Genomic DNA, 19,811 nt, shown 5'->3' on the forward strand with positions numbered 1-19,811 from the left:
GCACATAACACGTGTCCGCAAAAGTATTGAAAATACAAACTTTGTAACACTTATCAATCAGTGACCTTTATAAACGTAGGTACTGGAGCATTTAAAGCACAGAGAGGCTTTTAAGCGAAATTGTCGTAAGCTCGGTAGAATTTGCCGCAGCGCCGAGTGGCGACACTAAGCACAAATTGAAAGCTCAAGGGGCGAAGCTTAAAAAAATCGAATTGTCACCACTGCCCCTTTGTGGTTTCTTTTAAAGCGAGACAGATACAACGGGTGTATTTTCAGCTTTATTTTTTGTGAAACTAGGTGCCGTGTGGTTCCCGGCACTAATGTGCACCATGGATGTCGTAAAAGGCGACTAAGGAATAGACTTAAAAACTTGCGATTCTTCTTTCAGATCAGATCATAATCATTTTGCTTAATTGACATAAGTCTTCAAATATAGTAAGTCTACAACCTGACCTTTAAACCTTTCAGATAATACTTTATTATTAGCTTACCTAATCCTAAGGATTCCACGAATATGATCTTTATAAATCTAGCTTCAAAGTAGAAAAACAAATAAATACTTAATACCTAAGACCTTCACATTCTAACATCATGTAACATAACATTTAACAAGTTTATGCTGATACGGACCGCCGTGTGCAGTGTGCTGTATGCAATAGAATGCAATTTTTACTACGCTTTTATTAGCTTGGGTTGTATGTATGTATGTATGTATGTATGTATGTAACGGAATCTTTGAGCTTAATTTTCACTGATTTCTAAATGTCTGATCAACTTGGAACTTTGCACACGTATCAAGGACCGATGACAATGCAATATTTTGATAAGAGTTTCTCATTATCCTTATTAAAACTGCCAGGATTAATAAATTCATTTTTAGATCCTTCGTATGAGAGTAAGAGAGACAGAGATAGCACCAGTGCCAGTAATCTCCATACAAGAAACCAAGAAGTTCTGACGTATAATGAGTCAAAAAGAGATGTAATATATTTCCATATAATGTTACTATTAACCTGAGGCTTCTTTATTTCATCGCATTGCTCCATTTAGAATTACCATTAGAAACCATAGTAGAATTAGTAGAATATTTTAAAACAATAAAAAATATATAAGTAATAAAACAAAAGTAATAAATGAAAATTGAACAACTAAATTTACAAAAATACAAGAATAAAGTTACTACCTACAGAACTTTGCGATATTTAATACGTATTTAACATATTAATGCAATTCTTGAATTAACATTAGGTATCTTTTGCCTATTTATAATAGCAACACTGTAATACGTTTGGAAAATGAGTGACAGTTTTTTATGTCAAATAAGTTTTGCAGTAAGTTTTGATTGAATTCGATTCGAACACCTGTAAACTTTCTTTCTGTTGTTTTTTACCGGTGCCTGTGTATTTACCTATTTGCACTTTGTTTTGTGCTGATAACTTGTCGTTATTTGGAGTTTGGAATCTTCCGTTGAGTCGAGCTTTGTTCTTCCGGATATTCGTGTGATTTTATCATCTGTGATTGGACTCTGACTGTGTTTACTGTGTTGTGCAGATATTTTGAGATAGGACTCCTGTAAAAAGTACCTTATTATTTGAGATAGGAGTCCCAAGTTTGTGTTTGTTTTTGTGAAAGACAGATTTTACAACAAAAGTGCCACGATGTCTTCAGATAAACTTTGTTGCGTTCCTGGTTGTAAAGGCAGTGGAGGTATGTTTGAAATATTTTTGTTCCTGTATCAATCTGCCTCTTAATCTTGTGGTTTGATTCATGGCAAGGCCACAATCGAAAATTATTACGTTTGCTGGATAGTCAAAAATATTATTAACAGTGATTTATCACTATAAAATTCTTTTCAACTGGGTTTAACAATCATCATACATACATATAATCACGTCTATATCCCTTGCGGGGTAGACAGAGCCAACAGTCTTGTAAAGACTGATAGGCCACGTTCAGCTATTTGGCTTTAAGATAGAATTGAGATTCAAATAGTGACAGGTTGCAAGCCCATCGCCTTAAAAAGAATCATGATGATGAGAATATTATGAGATTTAATCCAATCAGGCCACATATAACTTTAAGAAAGTTAGTTGTGAAAACCTCCGGCGATGGGCGCATGGTTGCGAAAGTCTTTTCTAGTAAGATAGTTATACCAGAAGTGTTAACTTCCAAAAAATAATTGTATAAAAAAACTAAAAAACTACCCGTTTTATTGCAAATCGAACTAAAAAATAGAAAATAAATAATAGTTTAAAAAAAACTAAAAAACTACGCTTTTATTGCTAATCAAACTAAAAAATAGAAAATAAAAATTAATGACAAAGGAATTCAGTAGTAGCAAGTCGAACAATCAGTTATAGTCAGTTGTAGTAGTAATTACCTCGGATTAAAATTATAACAAAATTAAATTTATAAACAAAACAATTTAAATTAGAGTAAAAAGCGTGGGGTGCATTTTACTTCATTTTCATAACTCTCTTGTCATAAATATATGCTAATAGAATGATTTTAATATTTACTACATCAGGCACCCCACGCTTTTTACTCTGATTTAAATTGTTTTGTTTATAAATTTAATTTTGTTATAATTTTAATCCGAGGTAATTACTACTACAACTGACTATAACTGATTGTTCGACTTGCTACTACTGAATTCCTTTGTCATTAATTTTTATTTTCTATTTTTTAGTTTGATTAGCAATAAAAGCGTAGTTTTTTAGTTTTTTTTAAACTATTATTTTTATGCATAAGCCGCTGTGAGTACAGGGAATATACGATCTGAGACATGTTTAGACACGAATGACTATGTCTACTGTGTTACATACATACATATAATCACGTATTTTTCTCGGAGGGGTACGCAGAGATTACATCCTTCCACTTGCCGCGATCTCTGCATACTTCCTTCGCTTCATCCACATTCATAACTCTCTTCATTCAAGCTTGGCGGTTTCGAGTACTCTTGACATGAACCTTTGCCAGGACGTCCATAACGTCTACTGTGTTAGTAGTATTTATTTACTGTGAAAAAAATTCATATCTTTCCCATAGATTTCGTACTAGGCGACTAAGGGATAGGCTTATAAACTTGTGATTCGTCTTGTTGGCGATGAGCTAGCAACCTGTTCTTATTAAAATTTCAACAATAAAGCACTATGTTCGTACCAAATAAACTAAAGATACTTACTAACCTTTATTGACAGATACAAATTTTATTATAACTTCTACTAACTAATTAAGTATAGTGCCGTGTGGTTCCCTGCACCAATACAAGAAAGAATAGGACCACTCCATCTCTTTCCCATGGATGTCGTAAACGGCGACTAAGGGATAGGCTTACAAACTTGGGATTCATTTTCAAGGCGATGGGCTAGCAACCTGTCACTATTTGAATCTCAATTCTATCATTAAGCCAAATAGCTGAACGTGGCCATTCAGTCTTTTCAAGACTGTTGGCTCTGTCTAGCCCACAAGGGATATAGACATGACCATATGTATGTATTATGTAAGTAAAGTAGGTAAAAGGTCAGGTCAAAAGTACCCGAAACCGCCGAGCTTGCATGAAGAGAGTTATGAATGTGGATGAAGCAAAGGAAGTATGCAGGGATCGTGGCAAGTGGAATGAGGTAGTCTCTGCCTACCCCTCCGGGAAAGAGGCGTGATTTTATGTATGTATGTATGTAAGTATAAGAAGTTATACAAGTTGTGTTCTGCGTCTCCGCTTGTTGCCAGATCGTGCCAGACACGTGTCGGCGACATAAATTGCTCGCAAGCCGCTTATTGGTCGTTACTGGGAATCACCACGGAATGCTGTGTGTAACACTGATCTCAATAATGTACACTGGACTTCATAAAAGTGATGTTTTTATTTTCGCCATTTTGGTATAATATTGGCGTGAGAATCCTGTTTGTAGAAAATAACTCTGCTGCCTCTTTTTGATAGCATATTTTTTGACTTTCACTTAATATAAAATTTATGGGAAAGAGGAGTGATTTTATGTATGTATGTATGCAATTAATTCCACTGCTTCTTCTACACTTTAACATAATAATTATAAATTATGTATTTATTTTGTAGATATACTTACAGGCTAAACACAAAGTTAAATAAAATAAAACCGTTACTTACAACAAGCCTAAAAATAAAAAAAAAAGGTTTTAAACGATCGTGTGCAGCTGTATAGATCTGCGCATGCGCTCTTGACGACGACAAATGACGCCTTTTATCCTATTTTGAAAATAAATAAATTCGATTGGATTCAATTCTATTATAATGCCAAATAGCTGAACGTGGTCAGTCTTTTGTAGACTGTTGGCTCTGTCTACCCCGCAAGGGATATGGATGTGATTGTATGTCACATATTATGTACATATACAATTCAGTGTTTTTACACAATTTGCAGTTAATTTTACAACATGACATAACGGCTATCCGCACTAAATATAACTTTCAGTACTTACAACACTGGAAGAGCTTCCAATGGGAGCCATTTTTTATAGAATATTTGATCCAGCGTACTTGTATTCATTTACGTCAATGGACGTGGGTATGTGCAATCATAGTAGAGAGTGTGATAACTTGCAATATACTTACTTATATACTTACAGCATCATGACTTAGCTAACAAGTTAGTTTAAAAATATGACACTCCGATGACATACAAAATTCATTTAATTTCATATATATACATATAGTCTCGTCTATATCCGTTGCGGGGTAGACAGAACCACAATCTTGAAAAGACTGAAAGGCCACGTTCAGCTGTTTGGCATAATGATTGAATTGAGATTCAAATAGTGACAGGTTGCTAGCCCATCGCCTTAAAGAAGAATCCCAAGTTTATAAGCCTATCCCTTAGTCTCCTTTTACGACATTCATGAAAAAGAGATGGAGTGGTCCCATTCTTTTTTGTATTTGTGCCCGGAACAAGACGGCACAAAAAAAATAATACAACTAAAAAGTCAATATACATATGACCACAAACAGATTCTGTAAACATAAAAACTGTCACAGCTACAGGAAGGCTTTATCGAGAGGGATGTAGGTTGCAAACGAGGAAGTATGCGCAAAGAATCCGCCGTGTGGTTCCCGGCACCATTACAAAAAAAACTAGGACCACTCCATCTCTTTCCCACGGATGTCGTAAAAGGCGACTAAGGGATAGGCTTATAAACTTAGGATTCCTCTTTTAGGCGATGGGCTAGCAACCTGTCACTATTTGAATCTCAATTCTATCACTAAGCCAATTAGCTGAGCGTTGCCATTCAGTCTTTTCAAGACTGGTGGCTCTGTCTATCCCGCTAGGGATATAGACGTGATCATATGTACCTATGTATGTAAGAACCCGCCATTAAAAAGTAAATATATCACCACAAACAGATTCTGTAAACATAAAAACTGTCACAGCTACAGGAAGGCTTTATCGAGAGGGATGTAGGTTGCAAACGAGAAAGTATGCGCAAAGAACCCGCCATTAATATTAGATTCGATGGCGACGCGAGTTTCCGAAGCTTGTGCTTATCATAATGTATGCCGTACGCTTTTGTAGCCGACTGCTGTGATGGGAGGTTATGGGTTGATGTTGTTTAGAAAAGAGTTGCACTTTTATTTGGAAGGAATGTTGAAAGGATCTTGGCACCAATAGAAAGAAGAATAGGACTACTCTATCTCTTTCCCATGGATGTCGTAAAAGGCGACTGAGGGATAGGTTTACAAACTTGGGACTCTTCTTTTAGGTCATGGGCTAACCTGTCACTATTTAAATTTCAATTCCATCATAAAGCCATACAGCTGAACGTAGCCTTTCAGCCTTTTCAAGACTCTGACTGGCTCTGTCTACTCCGCGAAGGATATAGACGTGACTAAGTGTATGTTGAAAGCAGAATTGATAGTTCTAACGAAAGACCTTCGTAAAAAACACGAAATAAAAACTATGAACTAGAGGTAGGCCTATAAACTTGGGATTCTTCTTTTAGGCGATGGGCTAGCAACCTGTCACTATTTGAATTTCAATTCTATCTTAAAGCCAAATAGCTGAACGTGGCCTATCAGTATTTACAAGACTGTTGGCTCTGTCTACCCCGCAAGGGATATAGACGTGATTATATGTATGTATGTATTTAAACTATGAGCATTATCGCTTATAATATATGGAACCCATTAAAGGAGTAACAACTAGACATTACACAATAAAATTTATAAAAAAATTATGACAGTAGTAAAGAACTCAAGTTTAGTCAAAAATCCACCGTGATATGACCTCAATCCCGGATCCCGGAACCCCGGGGATTCCCGAGGGATTACAACTGGCGAATCCCCTATAAATTTGATAATTTGCACCATTTTCAGAAATGTTTCTGTAAATCTGAGCATGAAAAAATGTTAGACTTTAAATCATGACAATATGTGCAGGTAAGTGTTAAATAGTTATAATATTTTTTTGTGTAATAAATTAACTGTGCACGCGACTTCGTCCGCGTGGAATAGTTATTTTGAGTATCATTGAAGAATGAATAATTTTTCCCATTTTTTTTTCACATATTCCATTATTTCTTTGCTAATTAAAGTTGCAGCGTGATGTTATATAGCCTAAAAAAAGAATTTTTCAATTCTAACCAGTAGTTCCTGAGATTAGCGCGTTTAAACAAACAAACTAACAAACACTTCAGCTTTATAATATTAGTATAGATTAGTGCAATCTACTACTGTATTATAACTTATTTTATATTGATCCAAGCAAGTACAGTTCTTTACTTCTATTAATGTCATACAAACATAAATACATATAATCACGTCTATATATCCCTTGACAGACAGAGCCGACAGTCTTGAAAAGACTGAATGGCCACGTTCAGCTGTTTGGCTTAATGATAGAATTGAGATTCAAATAGTGACAGGTTGCTAGCCCATCGGCTAAAGGAAGAATACGCCAATATGTATTGTGTATGTATGCAGCGTCGGCCATATTTCTTTTGATTCTTTATCCGTTTTTAATAAACTGTAATTGGGGTTCAGTGCGACAGATAACAAGCCCTGTCTGAGCCCGACGTGAAAATAAAACAAATATTCTGTATTTGTTACGGGCTTAACATATCTGTGTCAGAATGATCCAATTACAGGAATAAAATCTTCAAATTAATAAAGACCAAAGGGATGGAAGGATGGAACTAGCATTTTATTATTCTCGATTTTAAACATACATACATATAATCACGTCCGTATCCCTTGCGGAGTAGACAGAGCCAACAGTCTTGAAAACACTGATGATAGAATTGAGATTCAAATAGTTACAGGTTGCTAGCTCATCGCCTTGTAGCGGGCGCCATAGAGTTCAGCTCGACCGCTACCAAAGGGAAGATCTTCCGCCAGGCTTGATGTGATGCCTGGGGAACCGCGGCTCCGACGATGATGTGTCAAAGGTTGTCTATATGCTCCAATTCGTAAAATCTTTGCTTGCGCGATTAAGACTTTTCACTGTTTTTGACTTATAGCGTTGAGTGATTTTGTTTTTGTGACTTGTGTCGTAAAGAGGTCGCCACAGCCTAAAAGAAATTATCCGAAGTTTATAAGCATATCTCTTACTCGCCTTTCACGACATCTATGGGAACGAGATTGAGTGATCCCATTCTTTTTTATTAGTTTTTTATTCTCGATTTTTAAATTGGTTTGTCATTTAAACGCACGGCAGAAACTTTTCTATTCCGTGGGACATTATAAATTAATTAGTGGACAAAAAGAGTGCACGGTGCCTACCAAGATATAATTAGGTCGCAGCAGGAATACTAATAAGCGTTAGTGAGTGGGAAGTTTGCGCGCTAAGTAATTCACGGCCCGTTGTCGCTCCCAGTGGCTGGGCGACTAAGGGTAGGGCTGGCCACGTGTGACATGCTAATTCAAAATTTTTATTAATTATTATAGGATACTTCATATGGTGCCGTGTGGTTCCCGGCACCAATACAAAAAAGAATAGGACCGCTCCATCTCTTTCCCATGGATGTCGTAAAAGGCGACTAAGGGATAGGCTTAAAAACTTGGGATTCTTTTTTAGGCGATGGGCTAGTAACCTGTCACTATTTGAATCTCAATTCTATCATTAAGCCAAATAGCTGAACGTGGCCATTCAGTCTTTTCAAGACTGTTGGCTCTGTCTACGCCGCAAGGGATATAGACGTGACGATATGTATGTATGTATGTATGATACTTCATATCGCTTAATAATTGTCAAAACATTTGGTTTCACAACAATGGTTGACGTCAAATCAATTTCTGAGTCGATTTTAATGTTACTTGACATCTCGAGATTATAGCGACATAAACATATATATTAAAAAAAAATTGGAATTTGAGGATTAGTTAGTACAAATGTCATAAGGTCATCAATAATTGGCCCGCATCGTAAAATATACATACATGTGGTCACGTCTATATCCCTTGTGGGGTAGACAGAGCCAACAGACTTGAAAAGACGGAAAAGCCACGTTCAGCTGTATGGTTTTATGATGGAATTGTGATTCGAATAGTGATAGGTTGCTAGCCCATCACCTAAAAAAGTATCCCAAGATTGTGAGAATATCCCTTAGTCGCCTTTAACGACATCTATGGGAAAGAGTGGGAGGGGTCCTATTCTTTTTTGTAATTTGAATCTCAATTCTATCATTAAGCCAAATAGCTGAACGTGGCCATTCAGTCTTTTCAAGACTGTTGGCTCTGTCTACCCCGCAAGTAAGGGATATAGAAGTGACCATTTGTATGTATGTAACAGTTAAACACGTCCAAAAATTCCTTCGTGTAATTCAGCATGTGCTTTAACAGCCACAACAAACAATGTTACAGTAAAATATATTTTTTTAAACAAATTTCAAATCGCGACAGCCCTGAAGATGAGAGAACTCAGCTAACAACGGTTTTTGGATTCAAATCTACTTTGTGTTTCTGAGATATTGTGTGGCAAGGTTGTCGTCGCCTCAGAATCGGGAGCATGTTCTAGATGCAAACTAAATTAATTGCATACGACGAACACAAGTTGTACTGCCAACGTCATTGTGACGAGTTAATTTTTAATAAACTTACATTAATAAGATGTAAGTATTCGTATGTAGTTACTCCTTTTCTGACTATACATAGTTATGTATGTCTGAAGGCATTTTATTCATTTGTTTTATGTTTTTTGTTACCAAAACTTTATGTACAATGTGCAAATCATATATTAATATCCTACTGCTAATTTAACTGAATTTGTCAACGTATGTTTGTTCATTAATTTTGCTTGATTAATTTCACTTTGCATCGGTAACTTTGCGGTCCGTCCCTTGAATTTAATATCTAATGCTTTTCTCAAGATAATTAGTTATTAAAATTTATAAATTTTGTTTTGTGTTCGGAATCTAATTTCTGCGAGGAAACTTCGAATAATTCATTAAGGTATATTTGAAATCTAATGAAAATTTAATGTAATTACGAATGAAGTGAAAGCATTAATGAGTATAACAAGTGCAAACTCCGACCGCCTTTCTCGTTCCAAATCACTTCAGACAAAATGAGAACTTGTTCAAATGAAACAAATTTAATTACAGATTGGCCAGGGACAAAACAGCGGCCCCTTTAGCACGCCACCTGAAGCGAACACGTTGATACAATTCAAAAGCGGATTTTCTAAGTTTTAAAATGTCCGAAACAAGACCCCGGGCTCTGGGAAGTTTGCAACCTTTTCCAAAGAAACTTTACGTGTTACAACACTTTTTGCAGATAATAACGGAATTCGACTGAAGCGCGGACATTTCTTTTAATACTTTTACAGCAAGAGAGGGAAAAAGATGGTAAAATGGTCGAATTATTTGAAAACGTTAGATGAAAAATGGTTGGAGAAGTCACCCGATAGATGTCTGGAAAGAGCCAAGGGAGGTCCCGACAGTAGGACATAACAGATATTAATATTATAAAACAACAATAATACTTCTACCGTGTAATGATGTGAATTCACCAAGAATTATGCGCCTATTAAAAATAAAACAGCAACAAGTTTCAACACTGCATTTTGCTCATTGCCGGGAGGCAGTCAATTCTGAACGTTGCGTAACTTTGTTAGAACTGCACTCCATAAACTTTTGCGTAATTTCACGCTCATTTGATTTTATGCACAGACTGTGTTCACTAAAACCACGCAACTGAAATGACGCAGATAATTTATTGTTATCTACAAACTACGCCACGAATCTCATCATACAACCTACCTATTTTCAAAATAGGCACAGCAAAAATGTTTTAGTCAGAAAACAAGTTTTAAAATAATTATTTCACAATTTTAGTTTCTTTACAATATAAAATGATGATAATGAGACGTTTGACATGATATTTAAATGAGACAAATGTAATAGAAATGCTGTTTCTGAAGTGCATGACAATTATTTCATTAAATTTTGTCCACGGGGCTCAGGAAATGGCTCCGAAATCGACTATGGAGATTGACTATTCATTCTTGGCGGGGCAGGCTGAGAAGAACAAGCATGATATTTTGAACTTCTTGAACAGAACGAGTGTGCGACATCAATACAAGGTCTTATACCAGTGCCTGCTTGAGAAGATACTCGGTAAATAAATATATTTTGTCTCATTAAAAACGGCACCAAAAAATAAAAGAATATGACCACTCTTTCCCGTGGATGTCGTAAAAGGCGAGTAAGGGAATGGCTAATAAACTTGGGATTCTTGGGCTATGGCTAGCAACCCTGTCTCTATTTGAATTTCAATTCCATCACTAAGCCATAAAGCTGAACTTGGCCTTTCAGTCTTCAAGATTGTTGGCTCTGTCTACCCAGCAAGGAATACAGACGTGATTATATCTTATGTAATGTAGTTTAAAAGGTAGGTAAGATTTTGTTTGAACAATAATCGAGTAGATAACTACTTAGGTACATAAGTTCAAATCTATTCATGTTAATACTAAAAATTAAAATCTTTTAAAAGTTAATAGGTATCTTCTAAGAATTCCTCATTTTCAGGTGGCAATCGTGAAGATACTTGGAACACTCGCAGAGGTAAATATTGTTGGCTTACAAATACAATTACCTACATTGCAAGTTGGTATGTTGTATTAGTTATCAAAGCAGCTTCATAAAATTCTGGAAAAATTATGATCTACACATTTGGTTGATGTAGAAAGCCTGAAATTTTTGATCAATCTTTTTCCACGGTTACTCGTCATTAAAGGTACTTAAGCAATACGCGTACTGTTTATAAAATACTAGCTGTGCCCGCGACTTCGTCCGCGTGGAATAGTTATTATGAGCATCATTGAAGCCCTCAAGGATGAATAATTTTCCCCATTTTTTTTCACATATTCCATTTTTGTTTGCTCGTTAAAGTTGCAGCGTGATGTTATATAGCCTAAAGCCTTATCGATAAATGGTCTATTCAACGCAAAAATAATTTTTCATTTCGAACCAGTAGTTCCTGAGATTAGCGCGTTCAAACAAATAAACTCTTCAGCTGTATAATATTAGTATAGATCATGAATTTAAGATCGGTAGCGGAAACTACTGAAACTTATTCTTCTTGCGTGACGCTATCTTACCAATGTGATGTGTTGATACACAAAAGATTTGAACCTTTCGATACATACATACATACATATAATCACATCTTTATCCCATGCGAGGTAGACAGAGCCAAGTCTTATAAAGACTGATTGGCCACGTTCAGCTGTTTGGCTTAATAGTAGAATTGAGTTTAAAATAGTGACAGATTACTAGCCCTCCGCCTAAAAGAAGAAACCCAAATTTATAAGCCTACTTTAGTCGTCTTTTAGGATATCCATGGGAATGAGTGGTAGTGGTCCTATTCTTTTTTTGTTATTGGTGCCGGGAACCACACGAAAACCAAATAAAATAACCAATTTTTTTTTTTTTTGGATTCTATAGAAAACTTAATGTCTGAGACCCGTCGCATCGTGCTGGGCCACAACACCTCCATAGCGTCCATCCCCTGGCAGGTGTCTCTGAGAGAGAAGACCTACCCCATCTGCGGGGGCTCCGTCGTCAGCGATATATGGCTGCTGACTGCAGCCCATTGTCTGCTCAGGTGAGCTGCTTTTTTGGTACTATACATACATATAATCACGTCTATATCCCTTGCGGGGTAGACACAGTCTTGTAAAGACTGATAGGCCACGTTCAGCTGTTTGGCTTAATGATAGAATTCAGATTCAAATATTGACAGGTTGCTAGCCCATCGCCTAAAAGACGAATCTCAAGTTTATAAGCCTATCCCTTAGTCACCTTTTACGGCATGCATGGGAATGAGATGGATAAGTCCTATTCTTTTTTTTTATTTTCGCCGTAAATCACACACACGAACCACGTCTTTTTGCCTTTACGCGTAAAAAACACCAATAGTTACATGACTTGATAGCCAGCTTCACTTTTCCACTTGTTCTTTTATACTTGAAAGTTGTTCACACATCGTATCGGATAGATAAATTTGAGTGGGCATACCTACTATATTCGAGGACCACTTTTATGGGCTGCCCCTTGTGGATCGCTACCCACAATTTCAATTTATCCCGATGAGTGAATTGTATTTTTTCCGATGCAAAGCAGCAATCGCCTCGGGCTTGCTGCGTTTCGGTGTATGTATAGACTGAAATACATAGATTTCTATGTATTTTGTCGCTGGACAAAAAACATGTCAATAACAGGTTTGAACAGTAACTTCGATGACGTGGAATTACTAATACAAATAAATATAATAGAGGCGATGGGCTAGCAACCTGTCACTATTTTAATGTCAATTCTTTCATTAAGCCAAATAGCTGCACGTGGTCTATCAGTCTTTTCAAGATTGTTGGCTCTGTCTACCCCACAGGGGATATAGACGTAGCCATCTGTATGTATGTATAAATATAATAAAGAGGTACTCTTTATTATACTGTGGTGATCAAGTTGTGTAGTGTAGATTAAGAGCTATTACTTGACTCTTATTGTGAAAATGTTGTGAATTTTGGATTGAAAGTTTGTATTAATAATTCCACGTGATTAGAGTTACTTTCCAAATCTGACAGTGACATGTTATATTTTGTCTAGCGATAAAATATATAGAAAGTGACTTTGAAATAAGCTATCACTTAAATTTTATCATAATCATTGGAACGATAGTTAGAGTGAAAGTGTCGTTTCTAAAGGTGCACTAACTAGAGGATTATCACGACAAAACTATATTTATTGATAGAAAGATTATTGAAGTAATCGGCTTTAGGGTAATAGATTAGGACTAAGACTCAATAATTTTGAATTATATGAATGAATTATTTCTCAATAAAAGGCGAGTTTTTTAAGAAAAAATCATTCATATAATCACGTCTATGTCCTTGCGTTGTAGACAGAGTCAGCAGACTGACAGGCCAAGTTCAGTTGATAGGCTTGATGATTGATATGAGATTAAAATATAATAAAAATTATTATGAATTTGAATAAATAAAGTTATGAAAAAACTATTGTACAATAACAGTTTACGTACTTCGGAACAAACTACATTGCAGCATTTTCATCGGACGTCAATTTACAAATATAGATCTCTTAAAACTACATCGTGGACGAATGCACATTGTCTACATTAAAAAAACATGAATGAATGTAGAACTTAATTAATATATCAATACGAATATTTCGTCAAATACGACTTCCAAAATGCTGATCACTGCTTCGTTATATATTCAACCGCTGTCCAGCGAAATTTCCGTACAAGTCTATGATAGGCACTATAGCCAGCCCAGTCCAGGGTTTACGATTGGCGCGGGAAATTTATAGTCGCCCACTTTCAGAGCGATGTGTTGCCGACAAAATGTAGGGCTTGTCCCGGCCCAATATCCTGCGTATTAGAGCGGGCATCTATTTTGTGTCTGTCGTTGTTTCCAAGGCTGTTAAATAGACAGGCCAGAGTTCAGAAACCAATGGAGTTGACATTTTTTATACATACATAAATAATACTTAGTAAGTGTGTAAGTCACATCGTTATCTACCTGCGGGACAGATAGAGCCAACAGTTTTGAAAACACATATACCTGGGTCACGATCGGCTGTTTGGTTTAATGATAAATTTCAGATTCGAATAGTGACAAGTTGCTAGCTCGTCGCCTACAAGAGGAATTCCAAGTTTAACCTTAGTCGCATTTTACGATATCCATGGGAACATGATGGAGTGGTCCTATTCTTTGTTTTTATTGGTGTACTTTACTTCCATATATGTATTTTCTAATTCTTTTAAAAACTCTTGTTTCGCGAATCCAATGAAATCATTGTATTGGATGTATTGTAGTAACATGTTCAGTTCAGGACATTTCCTCCATAAGCTTGTTTATTTTTATTTTATGTGTTAGTGTTGGACTTTATTTCTCCGGATTTCTTTCAAACCACGCAATGTCCGTATAAGATTTTGTTATTACAAAAGCAAGGTAATTTCACAGATATTTTATAAATATGTTAACTATTAGATATATTATTGTAAAAGTTAATAAAATAAAAGGCGAATAAATTTAATAATTTTTAGGTTCACTATTTGAATCTCAATCTTATTGTGTAAGCTATACAGCTGAACTTAGCATTTTAGTCTTTTCGAAATTAATGGCTCTGTCTGCCCCGTAAGGGATAAAGACGTCATTATATGTACCTATTTTACCTATTATGCCTCTCGACGTAATTTGAAAAACACACTCAATACTCTCTAGATATTTGTTTCTTGGGAAATTATAGGTAGTGTCAAATTTCAGCTAGCGACGCTTAGCAATAAACGTTGTATGTCAGTTACTCATTAAAAAGTTACTCTGACAATTAATAAATAACAATAAATAAATATATGTGGGACAAATTACACAGATCGAGTTAGCCTCGAAGTAAGTTCGAGACTCGTGTTACGAGATACCAACTCAACGATACTATATTTTATAGTAAATACTTATATGGATCAACATCCAAGACCCAGGCCAATCAGGAAAAGTTCTTTTCTCATCATGCTCTTGGCCGGGATTCGAACCCGGGACCTCCGGTGTCACAGACAAGCGTTCTGCCGCTGCGCCACAGAGGCCGTCAGAAGAATAAGACAATATGACTATTAAACGTTTTGGCCTCTTGATATTTTGATGCTGACGTTTTGGCAATGGACGTTTGGAGACTTGGTCTAACTTACCCTGGAGTAGAAGAAACGTAGGACACTTCTGATTCGATTTCCACGCATGAATTAGGCACCAGAGGATCGTCTGATTCATGAGAAAGTTTTAGGTGTACTAGTGTAGGTACGCATATTACATGTAATCACGTCTATATCCCTTGCGGGATAGACAGAGCCAACAGTCTTTTAAAGACTGATAGGCCACGTTCAGCTATTTGGCTTTAAGATAGTCAACAATCCCAAGTTTATAAGCCTACCCCTTAGTCGCCTTTTACGAAATCCATGGGAGAGAGATGGAGTGGTCCTATTCTTTTTTCTATTGGTGCCGGGAACCACACGGCACTAGTGTATGAGTGTAGTTTAACTTAACGAGCGAAGCCTGGCTGTTGAGTAAAATAAATAATTTTATCCATTTTTCTTATACTCCAATATTCTGATGACTTTAGATGAACAAGAAACTTTATTTTTCCATTGTTCCAGAAATTTTATACACTTAGCGCTTTTGATAACTTTTTAATGAAACAATCCCGCTTATGTTGCGACGAAACTAGGTCTAGGTCAAAGCTTTCCTTTTTTCAAATGAATGAGGCACTAAAATAAAATCTTTTACTAATTTAACTAATTTATTTAGAAATAAGTAGTTATTGTGCATACTTTTTGTGTTTCAATGATGCCCAAAATAACTATTCCACGTGGACGAAGTCGCGGGCACAGCTAGTAGAAAAATAATTGCTTTGAACGTTTTATTAACAGTCACCGTATAAAATATCTTATAATTAATTATGTACGCCTCATTATTACAAAACTTAATAAAGTGGTTAATTAGGTGTACCTAATAAATGCCCATTGGTAGCAAAATTATCGAAGGTTAATTACTTTATAAAAAAATATTTCCAATCACTTTAAGTCTCTAAATTTATAGATTTAAATATACATACATACATAATATGGTCACGTCTATATTCCTTGCAGGGTAGACAGAGCCAGCAGTCTTGAAAAGACTGAATGGCCACATTCAGCTATTTGGCTTAATGTTAGAATTGAGATTCAAATAGTGACAGGTTGCTAGCCCATCGACTAGAAAAGAATCCCAAGTTTGTAAGCCTATCCCTTAGTCGCCTTTTACGACATCTATGGGAAAGAGATGGAGTGGTCCTATTCTTTTTTATATTGGTGCCGGGAACCACACGGCACTATAGATTTAAATTCTATTTCTATTGTATTCTCTCTCATCCCTGCGCGTTCCCAGTTGCACCCTCCACAGAAGTGTTTCGGGGCCCGGGGTTCGCCTTCCGACTGTCACTATTTAAATGCATACATACATATAATCACGTCTATATAGACAGAGCCAACAGTCTTGTAAAGACTGATAGGCCACGTTCAGCTATTTGGCTTTAAGATAATAGTAATTGAGATTCAAATAGTGACGGGTTGCTAGCCCATCGCCTAAAAGAAGAATCCCAAGTTTATAAGCCTACCCCTTATTATTTAAATCTCAATTTCATCATTAAGCCGTTACCGCTGAACGTGGCCTTTTAGTCTTTTCAAGACCCTGTCTTTCTTGCAAGGAATACAGTTGTGATTATATTCATGTATTTTTTGGTCACAACCTATCCGTACAAAACTAGTTTTTCAAGATCTAAACGTTGAATCAAAGCTAGTCCGCTTGTTATGAGTATTAATATATTTATCTCTACCAAATCAGTACCGTTTAGCAGTCTTAACTGTCTTTAGGACTCTCCAACAGTAGGAGTACAAAAGACATTAAGACCATGGTTAATGTTGCCAGGGCCAGACCAAGCGACCTGAGCGTGCGCCTGGGGTCCTCATGGAAGACCCACGGGGGGGAGATGTATGATGTGAAGGAGTGCTACGTCCACCCACGATACATCAGCAAGTCCAAAATCAACGATGTGGGTCTTGTGCGGCTGTATTCTCCACTGAGATTCTCCAGCAAGGTATACATACATATAATCACATTTATATAACCCGCGGGGTAGAAAGAGCCAACAGTCTTGAAAGACTGATAAGCCACGTTCAGCTGTTTGGCTTAATGACAGAATTGCGATTCAAATAGTGACATGTTGCTATCCCATCGCCTAAAAGAAGAATCCCAAGTTTCATAAGCTAGATATCTGTTATAAAAATATGATGGGTTTTAGTGCGGTAGGCACGTTAGGTGCCAGGAGTCCCACACTCCCCTGGGTGTAGACCTGGGGAGACGTCCGTAAAAAGGATTTACCCTACGCAAAAATAAGTGGGAATAAGTCCTTTAGTAAGTTTAACTTTGGAATTATTTATTCTAGATACTGCCAATCAACCTAGTGGCCAGGGAAGCCCGCCTGCTCTCTGATGAGGTGGCCATCGTGTCTGGTTGGGGGAAGTTGCAGGTAAGATTTTACCGCTACTGTTATATCATAGATAAAACTCTTCATTGCACCATAAGAGTAAAACATACAAAACAACACAAAGCAGATATAGATGGTACAAAGGCGGACTTATCGCTAAAGCAATCTCATCCAGTCAACCTTTGGGTGGAAGGAAACCAAACAGGAGATCGGCGTTGGCGCAGAGCAAGATAAATAAATGTTTGAACATAATAAAATACATACATAATGTAGAACTATCAATTAATTTTAGTTGGCTAATGTTTAAACAAGATTTAGGTTTTCCTGCAAAGGTTGCGGAGATCAGACGGGAGTAGCTTCGTGTAAAAACCTAACTTACAATCCAAGATCGTGGCATGCCGCTCTTCTCTTGAGATAGGTGCTGTGACAACTTATCGCCAAGACATTCTGCAACATCCAAGCAGGATTAGGTTCCTATGTCAACAGAATCACGTAAACCAAAGAAATTTGTGGTTCCCGGCACCAATACAAAAAAGAATAGGACCACTCCATCTCTTTCCCATGGATGTACTAAAAGGCGACTAAGGGATAGGCGCACAAACTTGGGATTCTTTTTTAGGCGACGGGCTAGCAACCTGTCACTATTTGAAACTCAATTCTATCATTAAGCCACATAGCTGAACGTGGCCATTCGGTCTTTTCAAGACTGTTACCCTATATGTATGTATGCAAAGAAATTTCTCATGTCGTTCCTGTTGTCATAGGCCAATTGTTCTGAATCGCCAGGAGGTTTTTTATTCAATTTATATTGATATACGTAGGAAGCTGGTGTGAGCGCCACGTTCCTGCAATCGACCACGATCAGGACGATCGCCATGAAGCACTGTCTCCGGTCTGGCCTGGATCGGAAGGCCATCAACCCCCCCTCCATGTTCTGTGCAGGGTCCTTCAAGCAACCCTCCCCAGATGCCTGTCAGGTAATTCTGGGTAGATTATCAATATCATCTATGCTTTTATTTATAATTGATTGAGAGATTGACCAAAAGATCGAAATATTACTTTCGACTCTGAGTAAAAACTGTAATTTACCAACCAAACCAAATTCTTGGAGTCGCCTTTACAGAAATTGATCTTCTTACGAACCACCTATGAAGAGGAGGTCATGCTTTTAGGATAAAGACGACCATAAGTAACTAGTATTTAGTAACTAAAATTTAGTTCACTGCCCTATCAGTGAACAAGGTATGATTAATGAGGTAGTAATAACTTCAATCTCCCAGTTAACATTAGTATGATTGTTTTCAGTTAAATAGTCAATTTCCAGTTTAAACATATGATTTCATTTCCCTCTTTTAAATCACTCATTACACTTAACTTTAGACGTAGGTAAGTACCGTTAACAAAATCAGAGACAGAAAAAAAAGTGTTTACTTTCTTTCAGGGTGACAGCGGAGGCCCTTTAGTCAAAGACGGGTTGCTGATAGGCGTGGTGTCCTGGGGTCTAGGCTGTGCCCGGGGCAACTTCCCCGGGGTATACACCAGACTCTCCCAGCCCATGATCTGGGACTGGGTGCAGGGACATTTGGCAAGGAAGCCAGAAAACGCTACGGTCTAACCTGAACATCGCAATACGTTGTTAAAAAGGACTTATTGGAGTTATTGGTCTAATAATTCCTAGATAATGGTGACTGTAGAGATCTGCAATCCAAGTTTTCAGATCTTTTTCACTTTACTCTAATGGACATAAGAGATTAGATTGTTCTGAAAAGCCCATTTCTGTAGATCTGCAAAAATATAGAAACGTACCTTTGAATCACGGTCTTATTACATGATGGTGGTATGCTTTTCTATGTGACCCACTGTACATACGTCTATCACCTCACGGAGCAGATAGAGCCAGCTATCACAAGACTCACTTATAACTTAATGCCTTTATAATTTTTAGTTATTAATCCCTATAATATTTTGAGTTCATAAATATAGTCTTACATTGTTCTAAATATTTCTAGAAAAGAATAACTAAATTAATTGATTTAATTCGTAGATCCATATAGTCTTAATTTTAATCATAACCTGTAAATGTAAGTTAAAAATGAAAGCAGTTATAAACTAAAAAATATTTTTATTGCAAATAATATAGATTTGTTTAACTGTCGTGTGTATGTTTTACCTCTCACAGTTCCTGATGCAAAGAATATAATCTGTCTGGATAAGCTAGAATACCTGCCCAAAAGGTAAAAGCAAAAAGAATATAAAAGTTTTAGTCACGCAGTCCCAGGGCAAATATAGGTAAATTTGATAAACAT

General features: G+C 36.7%; 1 protein-coding gene across 1 annotated transcript; it reads left to right on the plus strand.

The window, feature by feature from the left end:
• Positions 1-1,309: 1,309 nt before the first annotated feature.
• On the plus strand, positions 1,310-19,596 carry LOC106134853 (trypsin-1). Its single transcript, XM_060944704.1, has 8 exons — positions 1,310-1,707; positions 9,574-10,587; positions 10,999-11,034; positions 11,917-12,076; positions 16,947-17,115; positions 17,464-17,547; positions 18,327-18,482; positions 18,947-19,596. Exons 2-8 carry the CDS (start codon positions 10,377-10,379, stop codon positions 19,118-19,120), a joined length of 990 nt encoding a protein of 329 aa, XP_060800687.1. The 5' UTR covers positions 1,310-1,707; positions 9,574-10,376; the 3' UTR covers positions 19,121-19,596.
• Positions 19,597-19,811: the final 215 nt, after the last annotated feature.

This window comes from Amyelois transitella, chromosome 6 (assembly GCF_032362555.1).
Source record: "Amyelois transitella isolate CPQ chromosome 6, ilAmyTran1.1, whole genome shotgun sequence".
Taxonomy (NCBI): Eukaryota; Metazoa; Arthropoda; class Insecta; order Lepidoptera; family Pyralidae; genus Amyelois; species Amyelois transitella.